Source organism: Thalassophryne amazonica, chromosome 1 (genome assembly GCF_902500255.1).
Source record: "Thalassophryne amazonica chromosome 1, fThaAma1.1, whole genome shotgun sequence".
Taxonomy (NCBI): domain Eukaryota; kingdom Metazoa; phylum Chordata; class Actinopteri; order Batrachoidiformes; family Batrachoididae; genus Thalassophryne; species Thalassophryne amazonica.
Genome location: NC_047103.1, coordinates 60,861,204 through 60,884,435, shown reverse-complemented (window position 1 = coordinate 60,884,435; position 23,232 = coordinate 60,861,204). Strand labels below are relative to the sequence as shown.

The window sequence follows — 23,232 nt, the reverse complement described above, 5'->3', positions numbered from 1 at the left end:
AGTGAAATGTATGAAACATCACATAGTGCCATAAATGCATTTTCATGCAGTTATTTAAGTCTAGCAGTACAGCACTGTTAAGATATTTTAATTGTACCATTGTAAAAATGGAAAGGAAGCTCAAAAGGAGCCAGGGGCGTGGAAAGTGTTGGGACTTCAGGCTTGAACTGAAGGATGTATGTGCTTCCATCCTGACCAGGGCTATTCTTCATGATAGCAAGCCGCTGAGGATAGGAAATGCAAAATTATCATGCAAGTCATATGCATATAGTCTTTAAAAGGTTTTATATATATATATATATATATATATATATATATGTTTTTGTGTGTCTGATAAAAAATGGTTACTCACAGTGACATGGGCCTTTCCCTCCGACAAACTCAATTCAAAGGTATTGGTTCGGCCTTCAAACAAAGGAAAACTTTTATCATCTTCCCCAGACTGCTTTATCAAAACCACCACTTTCCCCTGAAGTTCCGCCCCTGTGCTGTTTCCATAAGTATCCTGGAATTAACCAAGGCAACTTAGCCACTGTGTTCACTGATAAAATAAGCAGACTACAACTTTGAAATACACATACCAAAGGACAAATCGAATGCCACTTTTCTCAAGTATGTTAACTTACCATTATCCAAAGATTCATATTTTCAACCAAGGTACGGTTGGGATCGACATCGTTGGAAACAACTGGGGTGGGTGGAAGACTGTCAGGTGCCAGCTTGACAGGATGACTGGCCACCACATTTATTACCATCTAGGAAACCAGAAAGAGTGCCAAGGTCAGTCATTTTTTTTTATCTTAATGAGATGAAATTCTGATCAGCAAACAGCTCTAAAACAACATATTCAAGAAATATTTTCCTATTAAGAAAATATGAAAACCAACATCAAAACCATGGTTCATTAGTATATTTATTTGCTGCATTTGGAAATAACCTCTCAATGCTATGAGATGTTTGACAGTCCTGAATGTAGGTTTAATTCACCTGCTCACTATAGAAGACCTTTGTTTTGATTATACGTAGAGAGAACTGGATGGTGTACTTTCCGGCTTCTTCTGGGATAACTTTATCTCTGCAACACACACAACAATATCTAATACTTGCCAAAAAAAAAAAACACCAAACAAAATGCAATCATTTTACCTGAAGTAAAACGGTCATCCTTTTCACTGGCCAGGGGTTTACTACACATCAGCTCCATGGCCTTGAAAAAATAATTAGTAGATAAACAGCAACTCAAAGAACATCAATTCCATTTGTTAGAAAATAAATAAATAAATAAATAAATCAGTATTTGTTTGTCAGCCCCTCACATTCTGTGGAGGAGTTTTTCCTGAACCTCTTGTTTTCCACAACGACATAGAAGCAGCTCTGGGGTCAATTCCCCCGAATAGGGCTTCCCTCCTCAGACACCACAATCACAGAAAACACTGGAAAAAAAACAGAGCTGTCCTACATTTCTTGGAAAAACAAACATAAACAAATGATATCTTTGTACACTGTGAACCAAAATTTACAGCGTATTTAAAACTACTATAAAGATTTTTACTGTGATTGATTTTTACTGATTGATGATGGTTTTTACTGTGATATTTATGAGTTTTTTACACTGTGATAGTTATGGGTTTACTATGATACTTCTTTTATCGCTAATAATGTGTTCTTTATTGTATTTTTATGTTTTTACTTCACACAATGAATGAATTATAACAAAATCACAAAGTGGACAAAGAGCACAGCGAAGCCACACATATCAAAGAATCAGGCACATACAGAAAATGTTATATGGGCTTTTAAACAGCCAAGTTCACTCACTATAAAATATCAATGCTCATTTCCATAAATTATCCATTTTACATTTTCATACGGCCAGAAGTCTGAGAATGACCTTTGACCTTAATTGTTGACCAAGCCTGAGCAAAATCAAATCACTTTTTCCAGCCACAAACCCAACATATTTGACAGGTTGGACCAAAGTCAGATTAGGTGTTTTAAAATTATTCCGTAATTATTGTATGGCTTTGCCTTACAATATAAAGCGCCTTGGGGCAACTGTTTGTTGTGATTTGGCGCTATATAAATAAAATTGATTTGATTGATTTTAAATACCTAGCTAACATCCATACAAAAATACTGTAATTTTGCAAATACAAGACATTCTTTGTTTTTTCTTGGAAATCCATCTGGGAGGTACGAGAAGTGAAAAGTTATGATGCAAACTTATGATGCAAACACTGTAATTTTACAAGTAAAGACAGTACGCGATTGAAATAAGTAGTGAGGGGCTGCCCATAAAATTGTATTGATAATCCAAGTAAAAGGATTGTCTTCATACAAAGATTTTTTTAACCTTTACTTAACCAGGTTAGTCACACTGAGATCAAGATCTCTTCTGCAAGGGAGACATGGACAATTTTTAGGGTTTCCAATTCACCTAACCTGCATGTCTTTAAAAAGAAAAGGCTCTGGAAGCAATGGTGCCAAACCTGGGAAGGTTTTCCCAACTGTACACTTTACAGTAGTGTCGTACTCCACTTGCAACCTGACAGGTTTGTATGGGTCAGGAGTAACAGTGAGCTTCACTGATAGAACAGGGATGGGCTTCTCGTTGAAGGAACCCTTAAACTGCAGTTCATACTCCCCACTAGGAAACAAGAAGAAATGATTGGAATACAACTTATTGCAGTGTGATAACATAAAATGCTGTTTTATTAAATGTCATAGTAAAATATTCACACTCACAAAGGTCCGCTCACTCGATTAATAAGGAAAGTTGCTTTTCCTTCTGTGTTCACAGGTTGTGAAAGCGCTTTTGTCACCACCTAATGCAACAAGAACATCTCACTATTCTCAAACAGCAGATTATACTGTGTTCTTAACCACGAGTGACTGTTCAAAATGTAAAGAGGTCTGGCTGTATTTACACTAACCTTCAGTGCAGAGGATGAAGACTTCAATTCAACCACAACCCTCTGGTCAGGTGAGGGATTTCCCCACTGGTCACAAAGTTGGATGACAAAGGGTGTTGCGATAGCATGTTCATTCAGTACCTGCAAAGGCTTGTGCGCGCACACGCACACACACACACACACACACACACACACACACACACACACACACACACACACACACACACACACACACACACACATTACCATTAATATAAAAATTAGCAAATGAGTCCCACAACAATCCTGATGTGAGCTTAGAGCATAAGCTCACATCAGGGCTCAGGGCAAAGCATGAAGCACTTTGAGATTTCTTTGAAATGTAAGGTGCAATACAAATAAAATGTATTATTATTATTATTAGAGCATGACATTCATTTCTTACCTGCCCTGGCCCACTAACTAATTTAAGCTGTGCAGGGAGCCCAGGGGTCACTTTTACCGGGACAGATGCCACAAAACCTTTCAAAGTGAAGCACATCTCTCTGGAACCAGGTATCCCTGAGAGGAAGCGTTACTCCAGACACCACAACAGAACTGCTGCTCTCCTGATTTCAACAAAGAGATTGAAGAGTTCATAATAACTTTCATAAGGATGTTAAGATAGTTAAATGTGTATTTCAAGCAATCTAAGTTCGACAGCAAAGTCTGATATTTTATCTCCGAAAACAGTGATATTAGTGGACCGGGGATGGGGGCTGAAAATTTTATTCATAATCTTGCAAGGCCCACAAGACTGTAGCACCTAGAGGAGGGTATGGAGGACCTCCCCAAGAAAATTTGGAAATATCACATGCAATTTTTGCAATCATAAGATCAGTTTCCTGAGGGAGTCTTCCCAAGGGATTAATAAAGTTCTATCTAATCTAAACTAAATAAGAGATATTTGTCAGTCCCATTTTCTTGCTCATTTAAGTCATAAAAACCCTATTTTCCCAAACTGGCGAGATGATGGGCCTATAATTAATAATTAATTAATTAATAATTTCATTGATATAGCACCAAATTACAACAAAGCTGCCTCAAGGCGCTTCACACAAGTAAGGTCTAACCTTACCCAACCCCAAGAGCAAACACACGTGACAGTGGTAAGGAAAAACTCATCTGATGATTGAGGAAGAAACCTCAAGCAGACCCAGACTCAAAGGGGTGACCCCTCTGCTTGGGCCATGCTACAGACACAATTTACAATACAAATATACAGGAAATTTTGGGAGTCCATGCTGGTGCACAGGACAGGAGGCCTGCAGAGAAGACAACCACTCCCATTTCTGGATGGAGCCGCACCTAAACAGAGAGAAAAAAACAATCAGGCGGCAGAAAGACTACAAATACAGCATAATTTGTCAGCATTAAGCAACAAGAAAAACAGAAGAAATTCTAAGGTGATCGCCGGCTACTAGCCCTAAACTTCACCTAATAGACCCAGAATTTAGATAAAGTTCAGGCCGCAGCCCGCTCTGTTTATAATAAATTAATTTAAAACAGTAGAAAGCATAGTACCATACTCTGCCAGTATGCTATCCCTACGAAAGGGGAAATAAGTGTATCTTAAAGGGGAACAGAAACACTTTTTGAAAATTTGTTTGCGCATTCCTTGGTAAAAATTAAGTGTTATTCATACACTGCAGAATGTTTGAGCACAGTGTAGATAATATTATTTGAATCAAATTTGCCGCTAAATTGACATGTAAATCGCCATTGTCTGAAGTCAGTGGAGGGCAATTCTGTTTGACGTCCACTGGTTGGGGTCTCCTCTGCTGCGGAGGGAGTGCAGTTTACTGAGCTTGCTCACTGAAGTTCTATTAGTCTCGTCAAGAAACAGGTGGAATATGGTGGAAAGCTGCGCATGTTGGCAAAGCTACAAACGGAGGAACAAGGGAGACAATATTTCCTTCCATAAGTAAGTGGTTTTGGTTATTCTTGTCACTTTGTCCATGACATTTTGGTTGATAAACAGGTGTATGTTTCCTGCCAGTGCCCGTGTTGTCCAAGGACACGGATGACACTTACACACACCACTCACACACAGAGATGTGCACACACACAGCACTGACTTCATGAATGAAACTCAGTCAGTAAAGAATAACTGTGTAAAAATACAGTATATAATAAATATATTAAGGGTTTTAGGAGCCGCACTGCCTTGAAAACAGCACCAGCAGGACGTCTCAGCAGTGCAGCTTAACAGCACAGATCCGTGTAACTTTCAACACTAATATTTTGGAACTGTGTGGGTGTCAGAGTAAGTTTACTACTTTACTGACCTGATTTTAATGTGAATTAATTTTACTGGCTCAATATCCAGGTCAGAATGGCATTTTAACATGTTATTTTGTGAGTGTTTTTCTGAGTATATTCAGTCTAGAATCCCCACTGAAAATGCATTAACATCTTTGAACTTTGTCAATATTTTGCCCGGTTAGGAGGAGTCATGTCGCTGTCCATAAACGGACATTCGCATTCAGTGGGCAGCATTGGGGAGTGCGGACTCTAGTAGTCATATATAACCTCTTTGTTGGTGCCTCTGGCAAGGAATCTCAGAACAAGGCTCATCTTCCCCCCAACCAGTGACCTCACCCGCCCGACCTGCATAAATGGTGGCAGCCAGTTGATGTCAAAGCATCTCAGACCACGACTAAAACAAGGTTTTCTGTAGATATTTTATGGTCTTTAGTGTTTCTTGAACTATCAAAAGCATTTTTTGTGTTTATTCATGCTATAAATAATCCGTGGGCGTTTCTGTTCCCCTTTATGTCTGGACTTGAAAGTCTCTACAGAATGTGACTGTTTTAATGACACAGGAGGATCATTCCATAAAGCAGGTGCACAATAAGAGAAAGCTCTGTGACCCACAAACTTTTAATTCACCCTAGGGACACAAAGTAGTCCCGCACCCTGAGAACGCAGAGCCCAGGCCGGTACGTAGGGTTTAATAGGTCAGCTAGGAAGGGAGGTGCTAGTCCATGAATAATTTTATAGCAGAACCTTAAAATCTGATCTGATCTGACAGTGACAGTAATCCAGTGAAGAGATGCCCAAACTGGGTGTAATGTGGTCAAACATTCTGCTTCTGTCAAAAGTCTGGCAGCAGCATTTTGAACCAGTTGGAGACCCCTAAAGCTGGACTGTGGTAAACCAGAAAACAGAACATTGCAGTAGTCCAATCTAAAAGAAACAAATGCATGAATCAGGGTCTCAGCATCAGCCATAGACAGGATGGGATGGGATGAATCTTCGCTACATTTTGCAGGTGGAAGAAAGCAGTCCTCATAATATCTCTAATGTGGAGGTCAAAGGACAACATAGGATCAAAAACTACCCCAAGGTTCCTCACATTGTCAGTGTGATGTATGTCACATGAGCCTTGACTACGCGTTAACTGATCAAATTGATGCTGATGACTCACTGGACCAAGAACCATCATTTTAGTCTTGTCAGAGTTTAAAAGTAGGAACTTGCTTGACATCCAGCTTTTCACTGATGCAAGGCAATCTTCTAAGGATTTTATGTGGATGAGATTACCAGCAGTTATCAGCATGTTTTACTGAATATCATCAGCATAGCAATGAAAGGCAATCCCAAAACGCTGCAATTTGTGCCCAAGGGGTGTGATATAAAGGGAGAAAAGCAGGCTTTCATCTCAAAAGACAAAGTTCAACTATGACTGTATATTTGGTTGAAGGTGACAAATTTCTTCAAAACATTTCATTCATGCTCCTCTGAGTGTGTCTCATCTCTTTTCCCACCTGCCATGTAAAGATTAAAGCTGATGTGTCCAGATCCTCTGCTTTGACAGTGAGCTGCTTGACACAGGTGGAGTCTAATGTTTTTGTTACATTATGATACTTGTCCACCAACTCCAAAACTGCACAAAAAACAAGCCGTATGTCATCATGCATGCAATTCTCTCCTTAAAATCATTTTTGATTGATCAAATTCTCACTCACTGATGTTTCCGGGTAGAGTTTCTCCAAAACTCACAGTCCTTTCAGTTGGTGTAACTTGTAGGTATTTAGCTTCATCTGGACAAGGCCTACACAGGAGGAAAAAAAATGTTAATTTCATCAGTGGCTAGAGCTTGGAAATAAAGCTTTTTTTATTGAAAGATATATAGTGGGCATACACGATAGTAAAGGATACAGACACCGTCTGGTCCTGGTAAGACACTTGGTAAAAGCGCTCTTCCGTCACATTTGTCGGTACCTGCACATCAGGCAATTTTCCCTGAACCAGGTCATTCACGTTTACATCGGCAGTCCAGTTAACCTTATTCACAGAAACAATAACAAGTCAGCAACAAGCTTGATGATATTCAAATAACTCCAAATTATTAAACTGTTGAGTCAATAAATACAGTACTAAGTGCAGAAACTAACACTAACTCCTACTCAACAAAAAGGCACAAATGCTCTGGAATTTACAACATAAAACTAGTAAGTCCCTTCGGCTTCTTCCTTGTTTCACTATGAGTCATCACAGCAGATCAGAAATGGTTCTGCATGTTGATCTGGCACAAGTAGGGATGGGTATCGATAAGATTTTATCGATATCGATGTCATTATCGATTCTGCTTATCTATCTGATTCCTTATCGATTCCCTTATCGATACCTCTTGTGAATTTTCTGTGTACTAAAAGTAGGCTTTTACATTTATTGAGTCTTTTACTGAGTAAATAAATATGCAATTGGTGACTGGATCCTTGATCTCTGGACATAAATAAAATTAAACAAAATCTGTAGTTTTTGTCAAAAGCATTTCCTTTCAGACATTTTGGCATGAATGTCTCTCCATACCTCTGAGCTGAGCTCAGCCGGCTTCTGCACGTCAGCGCAGGACGTCTCATTTTGGAAGGAAAAAAATGTTTTGATCGACTGCAGATTGTCTGTATTACAACATTTGGAAAGAGGTGTCAATTGATTTAAACGGCATTTCACTCTGAATTTATTAATCCAGACTGGACTCTATCATTCTAACTTGATTCAGCAGAGCGCCTTGCAGCGTTTGGAGCGGTGTGAACAGAATGGAGGATGATTCTCGTGTCTTTCTCGCAACAAGACAGGAGTCCCAGTTAGTGAGTTTAACCCGCAGAAAAGTGACTCACGATTGACATATTCAGGCATGAAAGTGGTGAAAAACAAAAAAGCTGTAACCCAAAATTACCCCCCAACACCACCCACATGAAAATGTCTGAATTCTAGAAGCTCTGAAATACAATCTGGGTTATTCCAGACAATAAACTGCAGTGAGTGCAACATCCATTTTGGTGAGAAAAAACCCAACTTTCCTTATTCAAATTCATTCCAGTAGTATTCTGCCATTACTAGGATGCAGCAGTTTTCTAGTTTGGCAGATAGTTCTGGAGGAAATCACTGAAGAAATTAATAAATTGAAAATATGGTTTGACTGAAACAAATTGTCATTAAACTTAAATAAGACAGGGATGAAGTGGAGGTGTAAGAGTCACTAGGTGTTCACAGGAAACAGTGATTTATTTATTTCTTTATTTAATTATGTTCATTGTTAGTTGGTTTTTAACGGGGAAAAATTAAGATAAAGTGAAATAAAACAAAGAACCAACTAAGCAGCGGGTCGGATCAATGCTTCATTGCTTCGAGCTTCAAAGAAGAGCCGCGTTGCAGAAACGGTTGATTACAGACCCTGCAGAGGTTCTGTAATCAACAGAGACATGATCATTTTCCCGACAAACACCCCTAAAACAACGGCCGCTCCAAAGGACCCATAAGGGAATCATTAAGCAAAAAGGCTATTGATGTTGGTGGATCAAATAATTTCTTAGCGATACCCAAAAAGAACCGGTTCTCAATACCCAACCCAAGGCACAAGTTTTATGCCGGGTGTCCTTTCTGACCCAACATGAACCATGTGATAACATACAATGCATTTTTTAACCCCTGGTCAGTATATGTTACTGTAGTATGAGTTTACAGCTGCTAACACCATTACAATATATAATTAATTAAGATTACAACACATGGATACTGTTTTCTTTTTCTTCAATTTCCCACTAAAATTAGCAACACAGTAACAGAGACAACCCTAGAGCAGCTAAGCCTGTTGTGATAATTACTATACTGACATCAAAATGAAGCTTTGTGTACTTGAGGTTTCTTCCTAAAACCAAAAAAACGCTGTTTTTAAAGCAGTTAGTGCACTGTTTCTAAATCAAATCAAACCAAATTTAGTAATTTGTATAGCGCCAATTCACGACAGAGTCAACTCAAGGCGCTTCACGCAACACAATTTGAGAAACAGAACAAAATGAATTAAAAGATCAAAAGGCACAATAAAAGAGTTAAAAACATAAAAGAATAAAAACAAAAATTAAAAAACACATAAAAACATAATATGCTAATGATAAAACTGGGGAAAAAATGGGTCTTGAGTCTATACTTAAAAATCTCCACAGAATCCGACTGACTTATTTGTGCAGGGAGATCATTCCACAGAGCAGGGGCACGATAAGTGAAAGCTCTGTAACCCGTTAGACTTTTTATTCATCCTAGAAACACAAAGATGTCCTGCACCCTGCGAATGCAAGGCCCAACCCGGTACATAGGCCTCAACCAGGTCAGCCAGGCAGGGAGGTGCCAGTCCGTGAGCAATTTTATAGGCCAGTAACAGAACCTTAGAACCTGATCTCACAGAGACAGGAAGCCAATGAAGGGATGCCAGAATGGGTGTAATGTGGTCAAACTTTCTGCTTCGTGTCAAAAGTCTGGCAGCAGCATGTTGAACAAATGGAAGACCTCTAATGCTGGACTGCGGTAAACCAGAAAATAGAGCATTGCAATAGTCCAATCTAGAAGAGATAAATGCATGTATTAGAGTTTCAGCATCAACCATATACAGGATGGGACAAATCTTTGCTATTTTTCATAAATGGAAGAAAGCAGTCCTCATAATGTATCTAATGTGGAGGTCAAAGGACAACATAGGTTCAAAAATTACCCCAAGGTTCCTCACTTTGTCCATATGATGTATAACACACGAACCTAAGCTAAGCACTAGCTGGTCAAATTGATGCTGATGTCTCGTCGGACCAAGAACCATCATTTCATTCTTATCAGAGTTTAAAAGTAAGAAGTTACTAGACATCCAGTTTCTCACTGAAGCAAGGCAATCTTCTAAAGATTTATGTGAATGAGATTACCAGCAGTTATTGGCATGTACGAGGTCTGTTAGAAAAGTATCCGACCTTTTTATTTTTTTCAAAATCTATATGGATTTTAATCATGTGCGCTTGCATCAGACAAGCTTGAACCTTCGTGCACATGCGTGAGTTTTTTCACGCCTGTCGGTGGCGTCATTCGCCCTGTGGGCAGGCTTTGAGTGAGCACTGGTCCACCCCCTCGTCGGATTTTTATTGTCAGGGAAATGGCTAAGAGGTTGCCGCTTTGCTCCATGAATTTTTTTTTTTCTGAAACTGTTAGAGACAGCCAGTTGGAAACCATTCAAAAGATTCAGATGGATTTCGGTGAAGATTCTGTCGGTATCACATGGATTAAGGACCATTAAACTGGATTAAAAATGGCCCACGGCAGCGGAGAGCGCACCGCGCCCCGAGCAGCCATCGACAGGCTAGAACGAGCAGATCACTTCCAAATTTAAGGCTCTGTTGATGCAGGACGTCGTGTGACTAGCAGAGAAGTTTCAGAAGAGGTCGGGATCAGCACTTTATCGGCACATTCCACTGTTAAAGGAGATTTTGTAATGAAAGACGTGCGGACGGATTCGCGCGTCGGGACGCAGCCGCTCACAGCCACTGGACAAACAACACCTCCGTGTTGGAAGTCACACAGGACAAGTTGGAACATGCCCAGCTGTTAAACAATTTCTCGGATACTCACTTGACTGAAAAGCCACGAAAGCCGCCTGAATCTTACGAATGGTTTCCAACACGGGGGTGTTTTTTTGTTGAGCGTTTTTTTTTTTGTTGTTGAGCGCATCGGCTCCGTGCCGACGCGCGAAATCCTCCGCACGTCTTTCATTACAAATCTCCTTTAACAGTGGAATGTGCCGCAAAAGTGCTATGTCCAGCTCTCTTGCCATTTCTGTGGTAGTCACACGATGTCCCAGATCAACACAGCGTTCAGTTTAGAAATGATCCGGTCGTTCCAGCCTGTCGATGGCCGCTCGGTGCGCCACGCGCCCTCCGCCGCTGTGGGCCATCTTTAAAAAGGTTTTAACACTCCTTAATCCGTGTGACGCCGACAGAATCTTCTCCGAAATCCATCTGAAGCTTTCGAATGGTTTCCAACTGGCTGTCTCTAACAGTTTCTGAAAAAAAATTCATGGAGCAAAGCAGCAGCCTCTCAGCCATTTCCCTGACAATAAAATCCGACGAGGGGGATGGACCAGTGCTCACTCAAAGCCTGCCCACAAACAAATGACGCAACCGACAGGCGTGAAAAACTCATGCATGCGCACGAAGGTTCAAGCTTGTCTGATGCAAGCGCACATGATTCAAATCCATATAGTTTTTGAAAAAAATAAACAAGGTCGAATAGTTTTCTCACCGACCTCGTATAATTGAGTATCATCAGCATAGCAATGAAAGGCAATCCCAAAACACTGCAGAATATTCCCAAGGGGTGGTGGATAAAGGGAGAAAAACAGGGGGCACAGGACAGATCAAGGACAGATCCCTGTGGAACCCTGAATTTCATGTCACTAAGGTTGGAGGTAGTGTTATTGTACAAGACACCGATGCGAAGACTGGACAGGTTAAACGTCAGCCACGCCAGGGCACTTCCAGTAATCCCAAAATGATTCTCCAGCCTGTTGAGTAAAATATGATGATCCACGGTATCAAATGTAGCACTAAGATCTAACAACACCAAAACTGTAGTGGTGTCCGAGTCCATTGCTCGCAGAAGGTCATTCTCTACTTCAGTAAGCACTGTCGCTGTGGAGTGATATTTTCTAAAAGCAGACTGCAATGGCACAAAAAGATTATTCAAAATGATTATTCCCAGTAAGGTAGTCCACAAGCTGCCAATGAAACCACTTTTTCCAGAATTTTAGAGCAAAATGATAGATTTGATATCGGCCTATAATTTTTCAATACACCAGGGTCAAGATTAGATTTCTTAAGGGCTCCTTCACACATAGTGTGAATTTGGTCAATTTGGGCATAAAGTGGGCATGAAGCAGGAATGGTGTGCAAAACGTGTAAAATTATAGCTGCCTCGTACACCTGTTATTACAACTATTTGCGCACACCAGTGGCTGAAAGACAAAGTGTGCATTGTGTAAGTCCATCAATCCCTCTCGCGGCAGGTGTCAGCCAAATTCCAGGTGACACACACAAACATCTAGCACCGCACATTTGGCACTTAGAAAATGTGTGGCCATTCGCACTATTAACACAACAACAGTCAACAGACAATCACTGTCGAGATGGCAGTGAAATTTGTCTAAGTGCCCCATGACTCTGAAGTTGCACATGTGGCGGGCTCCCATATGTCGGCTCCCCCCACAACATATGTGTGCGTGTGTTTCACGCACTCCCCCCGCTCCCCTCAACACGTGTACGTGTGTGTGGTTCGCACGTACACGTAATCTTATTTCCTCCACATCAGCAGTGCGATGTGGTACACCTCGTCCATGGAACACAGTGTGAGCAGCTGCAACTGCTCGCGGTGTGTTTCTGCTCAAAAAAACACTGTCGCTTGCACGAACCATCGCACCAGCATCATGCACGCCTGCCCATTAGAGTGATGTTTCGTGGTGTGCTCATGCGAGCTCTACCGCCATTAGTTGCCCTGAGTTGTATGTATTCGCATGTATACTTTCACTACCAGTATGGTACCAACCCAGTGACAACCCGTGTGTGTGTGTCTGACGTGCACACATCCAGTGGTGGGCACAGTTCCGCTAATCCGCTAATTAAAAAACTAAGCTAACTTTTTCATTAGCTGCTTAGCTTTTCAGCTAACTTTGAAAACCATCAGCGGACCAATTAGCTTCTGCTAAATTTCGTTAACTTTTAGTCCGCTAACATTTTTTTTGCTGGCATAGTGAGTAAAGCTCAACGGTCAAAAACATCTGTAAACCTTAAAATCAAACATTCCTGTGTTGTGTTTTGCAACAGTCAGGCCGCTGTGAGAAGCTCAGCTCTCCCCCAGCAGTAGGGGGGCGGGCGGCTGCTGCAAATAAAATGCCATTTACTTTTAACATACACACACAGACAGTGGCACAAGAGATCAACGCAAAGAACTTTCACTCATGGTCACAACATAACTCTTCAAAAATAACAACACTCCTTGAACTATAAAAATACACCACATCTATACACTAACAACACTGCTAAACTAACATGGACTACAATAATAATAAAAAAACAAAAACAAATGAACCCTGAACTCCCATAATGCAGCAGCAATCGACAGTGCATCTGCTTTAAAGACAGCGTGTACATGCAAATCTATACTGTTTTTTAAGTAAAAAGACACTTATTTATGTAGTTAAATTTTTCTCATTAATACCTGCAATGCACGGAGGGTGATCTACAAATAGTCCTTGATTTGCACACTTTTGCGATCCACAAACACAAATTTCTGATTTTTTAACTGTTGTGTTGATTTTTACAAATAAATGCGTATTGTAATATGTCATTTTTCATTAATAGGAAAAAGGCATTTGCAAAACTGAAAATTCTGTTGTGAAGTGGTGATTCAGCACAACGAATAGCAACCAACGATCACATGGTCGCTATTCACACTCCCATCCCAGTAGATGACAGTGTTCTACGCATTTTGAAGGTGGTGGGGGGGGTTAACGCTCAAATCTTCATAATTAGCACAATACTTTAAAAGATATGTGCGATATTGTCACTTTGTAAAAAAGACAGAGCTGCCGTTAATGTTGATAAACTGTCCAGAATTAGTTTTGTTTTAAACCTTGATTAACTAAGATCCCATATAATGAGTGCTAAATTGCATGGGATTTCCAAGCCTTGGCACATTGCACAGGACAACATTTTGCAGGTAATTCACCAAGAATAATTGCACATGTAACAATGGGTGGTATGTAAATGAGGGTTTTGCATGCATTAATGACCATAAGAACAAAATGAAATCATCCAGGTATGTGTCTTGTGCTCAGTTAGGCATGAACTCTGCCACATAACTGAGTATGTTCATGCACTGCCAACTGAAAAGTAAACAAAAAAAAGGTGTTACGTAATAGTGTGCACTTCTTTGTGGAAGTTGTGGCGTTATTAGACATAACCAACACGCATTGGTTCACAAAAGGCTTTACAATAGTGGCTCAAAAGTTTTGCGAATCCTGTCTAATCTGTAGCACACAAAACAGTGGAAGCCCGACCAAACCACACTCTGTTGCTGCACATCCGGCACTCACACATCTGTTTGACCACATTCAAATAGACCTTCATTGAACTTTCTCCTTTGGAGGGGAAGAAGCACTGCCTTATCGATGTAGACGTGGTCCAAATGGGTAGATGCTTTCCCTTCATCAGCAAAAAATGGCTGATGTGGTAGCAAACATTTTACTGCGCGAAATTATTCTGCGCTGGGGTGTTCCTTCAAAAAGCTCAAAGATTTTGTCCGTTTTATATGTAAACTGATTTAGTCCATTTTATACATATAATGGATTTGTCCATTTTATACATACAACCCCTGGCAAAAATTGTGGACTCACCGGCCTCGGAGGATGTTCATTCAGTTGTTTAATTTTGTAGAAAAAAAGCAGATCACAGACATGACACAAAACTAAAGTCATTTCAAATGGCAACTTTCTAGCTTTAAGAAACACTATAAGAAATCAAGAAAAAAAATTGTGGCAGTCAGTAACGGTTACTTTTTTAGACCAAGCAGAGGGAAAAACTATGGACTCACTCAATTCTGAGAAATAAATTATGGAATCACCCTATAAATTTTCATCCCCAAAACTAACACCTGCATCAAATCAGATCTGCTCGTTAGTCTGCATCTAAAAAGGAGTGATCACACCTTGGAGAGCTGTTGCACCAACTGGACTGACATGAATCATGGCTCCAACACGAGAGATGTCAATTGAAACAAAGGAGAGGATTATCAAACTCACGCAATGTTGCAAAAGATGTTGGTTGTTCACAGTCAGCTGTGTCTAAACTCTGGACCAAATACAAACAACATGGGAAGGTTGTTAAAGCAAACCATACTGGTAGACCATGGAAGACATCAAAGCGTCAAGACAGAAAACTTAAAGCAATACGAGGTCTGTTAGAAAAGTATCGACCTTTTTATTTTTTTCAAAAACCATATGGATTTGAATCACGTGTGATTGCATCAGACAAGCTTGAACCTTCGTGCGCATGCGTGAGTTTTTTCCACCTGTCGGTTGCGTCATTCGCCTGTGAGCAGGCTTTGTGTGAGCACTGGTCCACCCTCTCGTCGTTGTTTTATTGCGAATAAATGTCTGAACGATTTGGAGCTTTGCTGCATCAATTTTTTTCCAGAAACTGTGAGAACCTCCAGGTGGACACCGTTCGGAAATTTAATATGGCTTTCAGGGATGATTTTATGGGGATTATACAGATTAAGGAGTGTTACTGCCGCTTTAAGGACAGCCCACAACTGCTGAGAGTGCAGCGCGCTCCCAGCGCAGATCGGACAGGCTCAGACCCCGCTGAAACAACCAGATAATTTCCAACATGAAGGCTTTGTTGATCTGGGACCTCGTCTCGACTTTCACAAAAAGGCAGAAGTCGTGGACCATCAGAACTTTTTCGGCACATTCCACTGTTACAGGAGTTTTTTTTCATGGAAAGAAAGCGGAGGGATGCGCCACGGAGCCGTTCATTACGCGGGACAAAACCACCTCCGTGTTGGTCTCACAGGACGGCTTTCAGGTGGATTTCAGATGGATTCTGGTGCTTTTCAGTCGTGTGATTATCCGATTGTGATTGTGCATGAGCTGGACATGCCAGAACATGTCCTGGAAGGCTTCATCATGGCATTGCTTGGCGCCATGCAGCTCCACCGCGATGCGCGGAACTCCTCCGCACGTCTGTCTTAATGTGCTGATGTCCACGTCTTTTCACAATTCCTGTGCTAGTCAGACGACATACCGGATCAAGACAGCATCCAGTTTAGAAATGAACGGCACATTCCATTGTTACAGGAGTTTTTTTCATAGAAAAAAAAGCGGAGGGACGCGCCACGGAGCCGTTCATTACACGGCACAAAACCACCTCCGTGTTGGTCTCACAGAACGGCTTTCAGGTGGATTTCAGATGGATTCTGGTTGCTTTTTAGTCGTGTGATTATCCGATTGTGATTGTGCATGAGCTGGACATGCCCGAACATGTCCTGGAAGGCTTCATCACGGCGTTGCCTTTGCGCCATGCAGCTCCACCGCGATGCGCGGAACTCCTCCACGTCTGTCTTAATGTGCTGATGTCCACGTCTTTTCACAAGTCCTGTGCTAGGTCAGACGAACATACCGGATCAAGACAGCATCCAGTTGGAAAATGAACGGCACTTTCCACTGTTACAGGAGTTTTGTCATGGAAAGAGGAGCGGAATTCCGCGCATCGCGGGTGGAGCTGCATGGTGCAAAGCAACGCCGTGATGAAGCCTTCCAGGACATGTTCGGGCATGTCCAGCTCATGCACAATCACAATCAGATAATCACACGACTGAAAGCAACCGAATCCATCTGAAATCCACCTGAAAGCCGTCCTGTGCGACCAACACGGAGGTGGTTTTGTACCGCGTAATGAACGGCTCCGTGGCGCGTCCCTCCGCTTTCTTTCCATGAAAAAAACTCCTGTAACAGTGGAATGTGCCGAAAAAGTGCTGATGTCCACGACTTCTGCCTTTTGTGAAAGTCAACGAGGTCCCGGATCAACAAAGCCTTCACGTTGGAAATGATCTGGTTGTTTCAGCGGGGTCTGAGACTGTCGATCGGCGCTGGGAGCGCGCCGCGCTTAAACGCCATCCTTAAAACGGCAGTAACACTCCTTAATCTGTATAATCCCCATAAAATCGTCCCTGAAAGCCATATTAATTTTCCGAACGGTGTCCACCTGGAGGTCTCTCACAGTTTCTGGAAAAAAAAAAAATGATGCAGCAAAGCTCCAAATCGTTCAGACATTTATTCGCAATAAAAAAAGCACAAAGCCTGCTCACAGGCGAATGACGCAACCGACAGGCGTGAAAAAACTCACGCATGCGCACGAAGGTTCAAGCTTGTCTGATGCAATCACACGTGATTCAAATCCATATGGTTTTTTGAAAAAATAAAAAGGTCGGATACTTTTCTAACAGACCTCGTATGTCTCAAAAATCGAAATGCACAACCAAACAAATGAGGAACGAATGGGAGGAAACGGAGTCAACGTATGTGACAGAAGTGTAAGAAACTGCCTAAAGGAAATGGGATTTACATACAGAAAAGCTAAACGAAAGCCATCATTAACACCTAAACCGAAAACACAAGGTTACAATGGGCTAAGGAAAAACAATCGTGGACTGTGGATGACTGGATGAAAGTCATATTCAGTGATCTCGAATCTGCATTGGACAAGGTGATGATGCTGGAACTTTTGTTTGGTGCTGTTCCAATGAGATTTATAAAGATGACTGCCTGAAGAAAACATGTAAATTCCACAGTCCTTGATGATATGGGGCTGCATGTCAGGTAAAGGCACTGGGGAGATGGCTGTCATTACATCATCAATAAATGCACAAGTTTACGTTGATATTTTGGACACTTTTCTTATCCCATCAATTGAAAGGATGTTTTGGGATGATGAAACCATTTTTCAAGATGATAATGCATCTTGCCATAGAGCAAAAACTGTGAAAACATTCCTTGCAAAAAGACACATAGGGTCAATGTCATGGCCTGCAAATATGTCCGGATCTTAATCCAATTGAAAATCTTTGGTGGAAGTTGAAGAAAATGGTCCATGACAAGGCTCCAACCTGCAAAGCTACTGTGGCAACAGCAATCGAGAGGAAGTGGAGCCAGATTGTTGGAGCCAGATTGATGAAAAGTACTGTTTGTCACTCATTAAGTCCATGCCTCAGAGGTGGACTGCAAGCTGTTATAAAAGCTAGAGGTGGTTGCAACAAAATACTAGTGATGTGTTGGAGCGTTCTTTTGTTTTTCATGATTCCATAATTTTTCCTCAGAATTGATGTGATTCCATATTTTTTTCCCTCTGCTTGGTCTAAAAAAGTAACCGTTACTGACTGCCACAATTTTTTTTCCTGATTCTATAGTGTTTCTTAAAGCCAGAAAGTTGCCATTTGAAATGACTTTAGTTTGTGTCATGTCTGTGATCTGCGTTTTTTCTACAAAATTAAACAACTGAATGAACATCCTCCAAAGCCGGTGATTCCATAATATTTGCCAGGGGTTGTATAACAGATTTAGATTAATTCGCTGGTCGACCTGAATCCATTATATGCGAATTTTACTCTCTCTCTCTCTGTGGTGTGGTGTTGATATACACACAACACACACCCACACACACACACACACAACACACACACAACACACACACACACACACACAACACACCACACACACACACACACACACACACACACACACACCACACACACACACACACCACACACACACACACACAACCATTTATTTAAGGCTTCACTGCAGATGCAATTATTATTTTTGCATCAGCACCACACTATGAAACAGTAAGTGTGCTGTTGATGTGTGGGATTAAATAGAAGTGTGCATATTTAATGCAAATCTGTCTGTCAACGTACTTTTCACCAATGCAGTGTGCTTTATTCTGAACGTAGGCAGTAAGGTGCATGCTTGTCAGTCCAACAAACCTGTGCATTTATTCTGAAGTTGATTAAAAATAAAATCTCCTTTGCAGCCCCAGGAACATCACTGAAATACGCTGATTATTTTTTTTTATTTTTTAACCAGACTTCGATGCAAGGTGGGTGGGCCTGCAAAATTAATTTGCCACATGGGGCACGGAGGAGTCGTACTAGTCTGACCGCCCCATTCCGTGCCAATATTGAACAAACAAGCGTTACTGTCAAGCACTGGTTCTGTGAATTATGTTTAGGTCTCAGTCCATGCCTGAAATGATCTCTACACACCTTTATCATGTGTGGCATGTCATCCGTAAAGGCACTTCTTCACCCACCTTCATTAACATTTTAAACAGGTTTTCCAGCAAGCTTCCAGCCAACCATTCAATTCTTTCTTTGTCCCTCAGCAATAGATTCCCTTCATCCTTCCTGAAAGAGCTCCATACGGCATACTCTACTGCTGGGCATAACCTTCAGCTCCTTCACAACCAAAGGTATGTTGTTTTGACTCTGAGTGGAAAATAGAGAAAGAAGAGTTCAATCTTCGTGGTCATCAGTGCATTTAACTAATGCTTTAGTAAGGAATATCTTGTGCTCCAAACTTACCAGGGACATCAAATCTAACTTTGACCACTTGTGGTTCTCCCTTGAGCATATTTAGGTTTATTGGCTTTGTCACCATCTGTCCAGAGCCCCTGCGCTGCTACAGTCAGTTAGTACTGGAGAAAAGTCTAGAAGCTGGAAATGCACATATGAAAAGATTTAAACAAAAAACATGGTGGATCATGTGCTACAAAACTATGTTAAGAAATTGATACTGTAGTAATTTAACAAATTACAATTTTCAAATGGCAAAGCACAAAAAAAGAATATGAAGGTTTCAAGTACATTAGTTTCTAATTATCCTGAGGAAAGTGTGAACACACCAAGACAAGGTAAGATGCATAAATTCACATTACTAGCAACTAATATCATTCACACATTGTGTGAGGGGGAGAGAGAGAGAGAGAGAGAGAGAGAGAGAGAGAGAGAGAGAGAGAGAGAGAGAGAGATGACCAGATGACACCCAGCTTCTCATTTTCTTATTCTTGTCCTTTTTCTGACATTGAACTTACAAACACAGAGAACAAAGTGAGTTGCACTATCACCATCACTTTCATAGTTTGAAATATTCTCTGACATGTTGCTGGTTTATCAGACTACTACATGAAAAAACTGACATGCCATTTGACTTTGTTACACATGGAACCATTCATTTATTCCACAGTCAACTGTGTGCTCATACCTGGCAGCGGACAATCAGTTTGTGGCTGATGTGTGGTGTTTCCATTCTCATCAGGTATTCAAAATTAAACCTGACAGGGTTTCCATTCTCCACTTTGACAGGGTTCATTTTTCTGGCATCACACGCAGGGTGTGTGGAAGACCTAAAAAACATCACACAGCTGAGAAAGCAATTTGTACACTCCTACATTTTCAGGCCCATTGTTTTTAATGCATATACTGATCTATTAAAGTGTAGGTGGCGGTTTTTATTAGTATGTAATACTAAAATTAAACAACAGTTTCAAATTCATCCGTTTCCTGGTGCACAGGTTATGAAAGATAAATATTTCGATTTTGAATTGCGCGCCACAAAAAAAAACCCAAAACAAACAGGAACTTCCTGCATGAATCCCGACATTGGAGAAGAAGGAGGAAGGTGACATCAGTGCCAGAAACATTATCTTAATAGCCCCATTATGTATTGGATTTTTGCAGGTTACTGACAGCCCCGTGTCCACCGAGTGGTTCGGATCAGAACTGCACCATGTGTTCAGTTTGAGAACAGTTCATTCTTGCCGGCAGAAAGCCTTTTGATTGGCAGGTTGGAAACACTATATTGACGAGCATGCATGCACGTGTCCGCAGCTTCTCTACTCGACATGGAGGCAAAACTGAGTATTTTCAAAATTATTTATTTTACTGTTTTGTGGATCATTGGCATAATTTCATCACACGAGACTTATGAGCAGATGAGGGACTCTGGGAATCTTTTAGCTTGCAGCTCAAAGTGGCTCTGACAGCAGAGACTCAAGCCATCAGCCGCAATAACGGATTGCAGCCGCCGCTGTAATCTGGCACCAAACTCCCATGTGACAATGGACTGTTTCTTCAGCAAGACAGAAGCAATTAAATTATTTTCAGACTTCATTTTGTAAAGGTGGATAAGTTTTCAGATTGTCTCACTGAAATGGCAGGTAAGACGATATAATTTACGCCTTGTGTGAATGGTTTTAATATTAATTAATACATGTTATCTGCTTTTTGATTTGACAAGTTTTACGCTGAATGTTGCCACTGACGCAACTCCACATGAAAAGAATAGGCACAGGTCATGAACCAGGAACCTTCTGTTGAGAGGCAACTGCATGAACCACTGGGCTACCATAATCTGCATTCTGACTGAAATGCTTGAGACATGTAAATGGTGCACAGCTGATCTTTTTTTTTTTCATTTATGTCAAACAATATATTCTGATTTGATGATAATAATGTTTTAATTCTCACTAAACTTAAAACAGTACCATATTTTCTGGACTATAAGTCACTCACCCAACCCCCTTTTGTTTTTGTTGTTTTATTGTTTAGGAGACTTCATTTTGAAGGGGACATAGATGAAAAAGGGGGGGCATGTAGCATAGCAGTTGGCAATGGATCCTGCTGTAAAGTCCTGGATTTGCTTCAAATTGGCACTTTTCTGTGTTGTGGCGGTCTACATGTTTTCCCTGTGGTCATATAGGTTCCCTGCTGGTGCTCTGGCTTCCTCCCACTTACAAAAACATGCAGGTTAGGTAAACTGCAAACTTTAAGTTGACTGTAGATGTAATGTTTGTCTGTCCATATGGTGGCCCTGCAAATAGACTGAATCCTGTCCAAGGTGTAAATAAATAATGCAGTTTTAAAATATTTAAATACATTTTGCAAGATAAACTGCACACTTTGTAGCCGAACACAATTCGTGGCAAAAAGAAGTTTCTCAAGCTCATCATACCTCGTACATGTCTATTTTCTTCTGCTCCTTAACACAGTGATTGTGTTGTTATACAAATAACGAATGTTTATGAGTGCAATGGTAATATTCATGAGGGTCAGAGGCGGAGCCGAGTTGAATGGAACATTCCATCTTTCACCGAATGCAAATTGTTTCTATTGAACAAATGAAAAAAACATTCATTTTTGTTTTATACAACGCCTTAAAACAGACCCTTGTTATTTGATTTTATTAATTTACAAACAAGAGAAAAGGCTAATAGATTGTTGGTGTGTGTCACTGGGCATTTGATGTCAAGACGTTCCAAAGAGTCCAACATAAATTTTAAATAGCATTCGAATCAACCCAAAATTGTTCTCAGTCAACTTGCAAAAATAGTCAATAGTTCAAAACAATCCTGATGTAGTCCATAGCTGATGCCCTGTATGAAGTTCATGTACAGACTGCCGTTTGCTTTTCTTAGTGAAATGAAAATTTAAGACAGTAATTTGTCAAAGTCTTCATACAACAGCAGTTCTACTTTAGTTAGATACGCCCCAGCGAATAACTGCAAATGCTTAGTTTTTTCTTTTGTGATTTGAAGAATGAGCAGCATCAATGAGCTGCAAAACACTGTCACTGCTGGTGTGTGTGCACAGTGGTCTCAAGCATGCAATGGAACCTATGGAACCATATTTGGATGCTAAATTGAACAAAAATTGCACGGTAAATGGAGCACAAAGCCAATAGGACAAATTAATCATATCACGTGACATATAACCACCAATCAAATGACAAGGATCTATTCAGGCATTATATAAAATAAATAAATAACTACTGATTGAATTCATTTTGCTGCCGTGTGAAGCAGTAACACGAACATTTCAAAAATAAATCTAACAGACCATTGTGACTTGTGTTTTTTCCCCTCTTCCTGAGGCAGTATGGACAGATGCACTAATACTCTGATGCAATTATAGACCAGAAAAAAAAATTGTGATGAGCCAGTGGTGTGATTCCTGTTTTTAATGCTCTGTTTTAACACGAAGATGGATGTTCTGTTACCTACTTCTTGTGGCTAAAAGTCATTCAAGTTTAAAAGACTGCATGTATTACAAACCCAAGAATACAAAACTCACTAAACTACTGTGTGCTGGCTGTCTAGGAATTGTGAAATAATATCACACATCATTCACAAAGGACCTAAAATAGCACAATGAACATCTGATAGCTCAATATAATTCAAATAATGAGTGCAGACTACCAGGAGAAAGGCAGATGTTTGGAAGTCTGGGAGTCTTCTGTGAGGCCGGCAAGATTTACCTTCAGGGTCATATTTCTGCCAAGTAACATTAAAAAGACAAAAAACAAAACAAAACAAACAAATGAAAATACCAAACCACAAGTAAGCAAAAATATGATGTCTGAATAGATTTG

At 40.6% G+C, this 23,232-nt stretch overlaps 1 protein-coding gene across 1 annotated transcript in view; it reads right to left on the bottom strand.

Annotated features, from left to right (window-relative positions):
• The window catches only part of smchd1 (structural maintenance of chromosomes flexible hinge domain containing 1), a 130,935-nt gene that overhangs the window by 25,048 nt on the left and 82,655 nt on the right, over window positions 1-23,232 (bottom strand). The window contains 22 exon segments of the mRNA XM_034165707.1: window positions 98-224; window positions 353-505; window positions 627-755; window positions 988-1,075; window positions 1,147-1,159; window positions 1,162-1,207; window positions 1,317-1,388; window positions 1,390-1,433; window positions 2,490-2,647; window positions 2,746-2,825; window positions 2,934-3,062; window positions 3,337-3,465; window positions 3,467-3,499; window positions 6,701-6,819; window positions 6,902-6,987; window positions 7,078-7,239; window positions 19,089-19,208; window positions 19,210-19,292; window positions 19,390-19,476; window positions 19,479-19,520; window positions 20,068-20,172; window positions 20,175-20,209. Of these exon segments, the coding sequence (XP_034021598.1) occupies window positions 98-224; window positions 353-505; window positions 627-755; window positions 988-1,075; window positions 1,147-1,159; window positions 1,162-1,207; window positions 1,317-1,388; window positions 1,390-1,433; window positions 2,490-2,647; window positions 2,746-2,825; window positions 2,934-3,062; window positions 3,337-3,465; window positions 3,467-3,499; window positions 6,701-6,819; window positions 6,902-6,987; window positions 7,078-7,239; window positions 19,089-19,208; window positions 19,210-19,292; window positions 19,390-19,476; window positions 19,479-19,520; window positions 20,068-20,172; window positions 20,175-20,209 (2,040 nt within the window).